This window comes from Gossypium arboreum, chromosome 8 (genome assembly GCF_025698485.1).
Source record: "Gossypium arboreum isolate Shixiya-1 chromosome 8, ASM2569848v2, whole genome shotgun sequence".
NCBI classification, from domain to species: Eukaryota; Viridiplantae; Streptophyta; class Magnoliopsida; order Malvales; family Malvaceae; genus Gossypium; species Gossypium arboreum.
Window position 1 is genome coordinate 36,129,221 of NC_069077.1, and position 7,740 is coordinate 36,136,960.

Consider the following 7,740-nt stretch of genomic DNA (forward strand, 5'->3'; position numbering starts at 1 on the left):
TCAAAAATTAACCTAATAAAGTAATTTTTAAAAAGTATTTTATTCTTTAAATAAAACAAAAAAAGAAACTGCCATAATAATAATAAAAACAATAAATGAGAGAAAATATATAATTAGGAACGTGGGGTTCTAGAAGATTTGATATTTATGTGATTGTTAAGCTTCTAGAAGGGTGGGACCTGGCCTACTCTGGTCTGAACTGTGATTCTATCAATATCAACCGTTGCGTTAGCGTATATTTATCTCCTTCTAGAAACCAAAATTTTCTTTTTCATTATAATAAAATTTTCCAATGCGTCAAACACGGTAGCAATAGCAATAGTAGCCCACCCTTCCCTCCTTCTATTTTATTTATTTTTTAATTATTACTTATGAAACTTTCTGATGTATATAGCAAAGGCTTAAATAACCCAAAGTCAGTACCAATAAAAATTTTCTTTTGAATTTCCGTTTTGTTTTTTGCGGTTTGGTAATTACAGATTATTAATGGGTATCCGAAGAAGAAGAAGTAAAGTTGTTGACGTGTCTTCTTTCTTGCTCTTCGAGGCCACCGGCGATTCGGAATCTGGTTGTAGTTCCGATCCAGCCATGGTTGATATCAGTCACGATGATGATGGTGATGATGATGATGCCGAGTCATGTAGCTGTGATATTGCACCTGATGTTGTTCATGGTGTTGGAGAGGTTGGTGGTAGCTTAAAAAACAAATTTGCAAATGTTGTTGAAGGTGTCAATGATGAAGATGATGACGACGATGACGATGGGGTGGTGGAGCAAAAGGAGGTTCAATTGTATAAAAAAAGTTGCAGGGATGATCAACGTATTAAAGGAGTTGGTGTGGGGAAAGAAAAGAAATCCTCTTCATCAGCTGAAAACTCAAACTCAAGCGAAACCATGAATGAGATGGAAAAGAACAGGCTTTTTTGGGAAACTTGTTTGGCTTCCTAGAAAATCTGGGTTTTCTTCCTTTTTTGGTTCTTATTTTTTTTTTCTCGCTAGCTAAACAAGCATTCATCAGTCGTCTTTTTCTTTTTGTTACATATCACCATATTTTTTAGTTCTTTCGCCTCTTAGGTTTTTCGTTATTTTTTAAAAAATTGAAATTGATGCTAATTGTAAATATATAAACATGATTTTATAAGGAAAAGAAAATCAAATGAATCAATAGATGTTTATTTCTTTCATAAATTTAATTTTGCAGTTAATAAAGTTTGCTGCAAATCTGAAATGGAGAGGTGGAGCAGCCAGGCAATGAATATTTCTGGCATTTTCTGATATGGATTCAAATTATGAATAAATGTAACAAAAATGCAGTAAGTTTTAGATTTACTTTCTTTTTTTGATAATGGTGTGTGATAAATATAAATATTTGTAAATATTGATAAAAATATCTATTGGTATCAAAAACTAAAATTGAAGTTATTTATTTGGTAACACTAAAAAAAAAAAAGTGAAACATTTGGTTAATCTAAACATATGAATTGGGAGTGGGTAGTAATTTGAATTTAAGTGACATTAGATTTTATTATTGTTTTATAAAATGGGGAGAGTGATTAGAATTGAACCCCAACTCTAAAATCACATAATTCCCAAAATTTACATGCCTTCTTTATAGTGTTTTGGTTAATAGAATTGGAAGCAGAATATAGGTTAAAAAAGACAAAATCACCTTATTATTTTAATAAATCTTTTCAACTTTATACATTTTTTTATTATTATTTAATGCATGTTGAACTAACATTGCAGTTGAAGCTAACCTTCAACTCAGTGAGTTTCCACATTAAATTCATAGAGATTAAAAACCTTCTACTTAAATGATTGCAGCTGAGAACTTACTTTCAAACACCAAAGGTTGCTGCAATAACAAGGGGTTGGGGTAAAATAGTAGATTTTCACTCTTCATTTTCTTTTAACTTTACCCCACATTATATATGTGAAAAGTACTCGTGATGTCGGGACTAAATCATATTAACTCCTATATTATTAAATGTACTATTTAAAAGAATCAAGCTTCAACTATCTTCTTACTTACTCTTAATATAATATCACTTCCTATTTTGACTCTTTTTTTTTTTTTTTTAAATTTAATTATACAATTGTTCAAAATGTTCTCTCAACCAATTGTTGAACATTTTGTAAAATGAAAATTTCTTCTTTTAGTCCCTTTAAAAGATACAAATTTTAAGTTAATCTTTTGAACCAACGTCATCTTCCATGATGGTGGTCGTCCTCCCTTTGCTTCCCTTTCAATGGCATCTGTATGGGCATACTAGCCGACCGCTGGATTGGAACCCAGATTGATCGATCTGAGTAAACTGATTCATACTCATCTCTTTTTTTCTTTTTCTTTTATTTTTTTGGATAAAACCCCTAATTTTTTGTTTAATTTTGGTTAAAACGGGAGCTTAATTTCGTGCAAAAAAGAGGGTAAAGTGAAGAGACTTGAAAGAAGGGAAAAAGAAGTTGAAAAGCTTGATTATTGTGTAATTTTGTTTGACAGAGGACACTGGTTTTGTGGACGAACATGTCTGGGGTTGAGGAAAATGAAATGGGTATTTCTTGTTTTTGAGGAAAAAGGCAATTTTTTTGGTTAAAATTCCTGATTTTTGTGTAAATTTGGTTCACGCGAACATGTCTAGGGTTGAGGAAAATGAAATGGGTATTTCGAAAGTAATGAATGGTGTTTTTGTTTCCCGTCGGGGTTTTCACCTTTTTTCCCTTTTAGTAAAAACAAGTATCCCAATCTACGCCTGGCCTTAACCAAAATTACTTCAATTCAACTGCTGTTCCGCTCTGTCGGTTAGAGCCGAACCAGCACCAGCTTCCGGCAATGGCAACCATAAACACAAGTCAGCTGGAGCAAGTTCTGTGAAGAAGAAAGCAAAGAGGCGAAAAGATTCGGATTTTGTTTTAACATTTCTCATGTCCCGAAATCGGTTTATTCGAACCAGATGATGGTAAGGGGGAATTGGTTGAGGGTGTGCTTTTGAGGTTTGATGCGCATGGAGTAGAGGTGTTGAAACGGTGTATTCTCTTATTATTCAAACTATAATAATTCTTTAATTGTTAATTAAATTGAAGGTTTTTTAATACATTAATCAAATCAAAATATTCTGTTAGAAATTTATATTTTTTGTCTCTTGATTAAAATAAGTATAAAATATATAACAAGAATATTAATGTTTATTTTATTTTTTAATAGTTCAAAAACTTTAAATAGTAGTGAAAACAATAAATAAAACATTAAAAACACTACATAAATCTTAAAATTAACAACCAAACAAAAAGTTAACAATTATATATAATATATATTATTTATTTCGGTTAATTATGAAATCTCGAACCCAATTAACTGGTAACCAAATTTTAAAAAAAAAATTATTAATCGACTGACTATCGATTAACTGAATTAGATCATTTTAGTCGGTTAATTCGATTTTAACCGAATTATGAACACTCCTAGCTTGGAGAAAGTTTAGCCAAATGGAAGATGAATGAAATTTTATAATTTTTAAAGGATTAAAAAATAATTTTTAATTTGTCCTTTTTTTAGTGAAAAAAGGCTGACATGGTAGGTCCAATTAGCAATTCGTTAATGAGATAATGGTTAGGTGACCATTTTGAATAAAATTTTGTAACAACAATGATTAAATTGACAACAAGAAATTTTAGAGTGACCAAAATAAGAATGATACTATTTTAAGGTGACTAACGAGTAGTTTACCCAAGAATAAAATAAGACTAATATGTAACAAAGTTAACATTTATTATGTAAAAATGACAAAATGTTATTTATTTATTATTTGCAATTCAACTCCAAACAAAAGTATTATTTATAAAACCATAAAAACTTCAAAATATTAACTCCGTTAAACAATAAATAATAAATATTAATTCTGTTAAAATTTGATCTTATTTTATTATTTTAATGATATATAAACTAAATTAATCCATTTAATATTAACTAATTTAATTTGCTTCCAACATTCTCCCCAACATAAATTTAATATAAAAATATTAAATATAATTATTAATAATTAAAAAAAAAAAAGAATGCGATTGGCTACGACGTTTAGTAAAAGTCTGAGGTTTAAACGTTAAAATTTCATTAGTTTTGAATGAAATATTGATATATATGTTCCTTCAATTCTATTTTTGGTTGGTTTTATATTGTCATTAGATTAAGAAGCAATTGAGTCTATATAACATAATTTTAAACAAAGATATCCTAATATAAATATTTAAAATAAAAATTAATAAAATCCCAACAACATATATGATCATAGATTGCTAGAAAGGAGATTATAAGACAATTACATACTGAAATTAGCTAGTGCACAACCAAGTCTAAATGACTTTAGATGGACCTCTATTCACTACAAATCAACCATATCTAAAACATTACACCTTTCCCTGTAACTCCCTAGTTTTGCACATCTTCCTAGATGCTATTATACAAGTACATTAACATCGGACCCGATTTTATCCAATCTTAATCCAGTCGATGTTAGAATTCCGGGACATGCCGAAAACAACACTAACACACAACAAAGTTCAGCCCTCGCTGAACCAATGATTCAAACAAACAATTCCCAGAAAACCAATACTTCCCCTACCTGAATTTCAACCAAAACCCAACTTTATCGATTTACCAAAGCAACTGTGATCGAAAGGATTGTATTGTTCTAAATAACGTTGAGTGTTGTAGACTCGACTAGTTTGTCTATCATATCCACACCATCATTGTCCTTGCCATCACTTGTAGTTGAGCCCGAATTCTCATTCTTGCTATCGGTAAATGAAATGCTGGACTCGAGATTGCAGCCCGTCCAACTTCCTGGAGGAGTACTAGTATGTGATCCATCAGATGGTTTCTCCAGAAAACTATAGGTGGCGTCCTTGTTATTCTCATCATCCGGTTGCCTCAAGAAGCATTCCTCTATTTCACCGAATGCCTCTACTCCGTCTTCCTCGTTATCTCCGCTGTAGTTACCGTAAAGGGAATTATCGTAATCAGATATAGGCCCTTCGCAGCTCATATCCATCTCATCTAAACTACGACAATCGAACTCCTCGTCTGTATGATGATCGAATGAATGAGATGAACTCGCGGTCTCTTCTCGTTCTCGTAGCGTTTTCATGATCAAGGTCTTGAGCAAGTTCATTACTTGAACAGCATGCATCAGAGCCGTCAACGGATCGGACATCTGTTCCAATAGAGGAAAACAATCAAACATCAAATGCTCTATTTTTACAAAAGCAGTTTTTAATTACAATCTTTAATCCAACAATGTCCCAAATATATATATATATACCTGAGTCATATTTGGTGCAAAAACCATAGCAATATTCCTTGCATTCATCTTGTTCGTTTCCTCCTCTTCTACGACATCTGCCATAAGATCGACTGCCCAATTGAGCAATCCGGCTTCCGTTGGCTTCAGTTGCTTCACGAGCTCAACGCTCTCCTCTTCGTTATCGCAATGAAGAACCTGTTCTGGGGAAAGTCCATCCAACACACCTGCAGGAAGCTCCCTGAACCAGGCTTTGATAAGGCCTGCAAGGCAATGAACATCGATATTATCCGGCACAATGCCACGGTTCAACTGATCCCTTACAAGCTCCTCTTGGCTGTTCTCAGGATTTATCCTGAAAATCCCTTCTGCCTGAAAACAAGAACAAATTAAACAGCAATAACATCATTTAACCAGGGTAATTGCATATAGATGTAAATACTAAGTACTAAAGCTGGGACTAAAATGAAAATAATGAAAACCTGAAGCCCTCCTTGTGAATAAAGCCGCTTCTGCATCAGCAACAGTATAGTGGGGACGCTGTTCCCTTTTGGATCCAATGAGCATTGCATTGATTCCGCTGAGACCCCAAACACACTCGCGCTGCAAAGAAAAAATATATTTGCAATTTAGGACTACGTGGTTAAAATATAGAGAAAATTGATAAAAGAGGATATTCTGGTTGGTCCTTCTACAATGCTCAAATTTGGGATTTAGTCCCTGTACTTTAATTTGCCATAATTTAATCCATTTTTTTATAATCCCATTAGATAGTTCAAATTTGGTTAAAATTTTGAATTTTTTTTTTTAAAAGCACCTCTTTTATCTGAAATGTATTTTTTGTGTTAAAAAAGAAAAATTCATGTTAGTATATTAACAGAAATAATTAACGGCCTTAATTATGCTAAGGCATCAAAACGATAATTTAACCTAAAATTGAATTCAGATAATTATTTAAAAAATTTCTTTGAAAATCCAAAATTTTTCACAATAAATATTGGTAGATATTTTTTTTAAAATGACTAAAACATTGAATCAAAAGATATCAATATATAAAATAGAAATTATTATTTTATAAAATTATATATAAATATATATATAAAGGTCTAACTAGAAATTATAGTTTAATTAAAATTTGCATATCTTTCTGGTGATTCCTTTTTAAGTTTCTAGTTACAAAAAGGAGAAAGAAAATTTTCATAAAAAATAATATGGTAAATTGCATTTCTAGTCCTCTAAAAAATTGACAATTCATAAAATTTTCACTCTAGCACTTCATATTTGTATTTTAAAAAAAATAAACGCTTGAAATATATTTAAAAAAGAAGAAGAAGCAACAAGCAGAAATTACCTAGCGGATGGAACCCGGCCCGGTACCTCAACTTGGAATTCAAGGGGAAGACCCAAGAACCCATTGAAGCGATCAAAGGTAACATGGCTTACGTGTCGTACGTTGGTTGGCCACCCGATTTCCATGTTATTAACGGCGGAATGCATCGCTTCATCTTCTCCATCAACACGACAGGACACCATGGATTTCCTTAAAGCGGCTAAAAGCAACGCCGCAACGGAAATCTGGTTCTGCTGCTGCTCTTCCACGGAGTTCTTAGCTCCTCGCTTCTTACCACTGCCACCACCACCGCAGCCACCTCCTTTGGTCAGCATTACTGGAGCAGTCATTATCTCAATCGGCTTTGGATTTCTCTTCCCTCTTAAGAATCACGAGGTTTTAAATTTGGTAACGAGTTTTTTGTTGTGTTGCATTTAAGTATAAGAGAGTTTGTAAGTGAAAGAGGTTTGATTTATTTATTTATTACTAACGGCCACTTGTTTTTCAAATTTTATCTTTTTACTTTATCTACAGTGAACATTTGCATTTGGCCTTGTGGTTGTCCTAATATTTCGAGAATGCCACGTACCAAAACGCACAATTATACGGACTTTTCTGGTTAAAATTTTCTTTTAGTCCCTCTATTATATGTAGCCTGTAGATTTAGTCTCTGCACTTTAATTTAGTCATTTTTAATAATATACTTATCACTTTTAAAATTTCAGTCTTCACTAAATAGTAATTGTTAAATTCATTAAGTTCTTCTATTTTCGAAGTTTGGTATTGCTAATCATTATATCAACTTGGTATTTTCATATTTTATTGGCAAAAACCAGTTAATGGATCCAATTGGAGAACATGAATTAAATCTATAACTTTATGTATAATACAAGACAATTTATAAAATTTAACTGTTATCTTTTGGATTGATATTATAATTTCAAAACCTAAAAGTATAGAGACTAAATTTGACCAAATCAATATATATAAATTGACAAAATTAAAATGTAAAAATTAAATCGAGAGTATAGGATTAATAATAGCATTTGACCTAATATTTTTATCCCTTAATATGTTTTGACTCGAAAAGTTTAATTACTTTTGGTTATATTATTA

General features: G+C 31.7%; 2 protein-coding genes across 2 annotated transcripts; one reads left to right on the forward strand and one right to left on the reverse strand.

Annotated features, from left to right (window-relative positions):
* The first annotated feature begins 276 nt into the window (after positions 1 to 276).
* LOC108469034 (uncharacterized) lies at positions 277 to 1,325 on the forward strand. Its single transcript, XM_053018229.1, has 2 exons — positions 277 to 957; positions 1,202 to 1,325. Exon 1 carries the CDS (start codon positions 487 to 489, stop codon positions 946 to 948), a length of 462 nt encoding a protein of 153 aa, XP_052874189.1. The 5' UTR covers positions 277 to 486; the 3' UTR covers positions 949 to 957; positions 1,202 to 1,325.
* Positions 1,326 to 4,211: 2,886 nt separating this feature from the next.
* Positions 4,212 to 7,343, reverse strand: LOC108467903 (rho GTPase-activating protein 2). Its single transcript, XM_017768720.2, has 4 exons — positions 6,646 to 7,343; positions 5,777 to 5,897; positions 5,316 to 5,666; positions 4,212 to 5,207 (listed from the first exon to the last, which is right to left on the reverse strand). The coding sequence occupies exons 1-4, from the start codon at positions 6,972 to 6,974 to the stop codon at positions 4,686 to 4,688; spliced, it is 1,323 nt and encodes a 440-aa protein (XP_017624209.1). The 5' UTR covers positions 6,975 to 7,343; the 3' UTR covers positions 4,212 to 4,685.
* Positions 7,344 to 7,740: the final 397 nt, after the last annotated feature.

Bases quoted from the DNA above. Each gene is read 5' to 3' on its own strand.
- LOC108469034 (XM_053018229.1), top strand. From the start codon at position 487: ATGGGTATCCGAAGAAGAAGAAGTAAAGTTGTTGACGTGTCTTCTTTC.
- LOC108467903 (XM_017768720.2), bottom strand. From the start codon at position 6,974: ATGACTGCTCCAGTAATGCTGACCAAAGGAGGTGGCTGCGGTGGTGGT. The intron at 5,667-5,776 runs GTTTTCATTATT...TCTTGTTTTCAG, and splicing joins ATTCACAAGGAGGGCTTCAG to GCAGAAGGGATTTTCAGGAT. The intron at 5,208-5,315 runs GTATATATATAT...CTATTGGAACAG, and splicing joins TTGCACCAAATATGACTCAG to ATGTCCGATCCGTTGACGGC.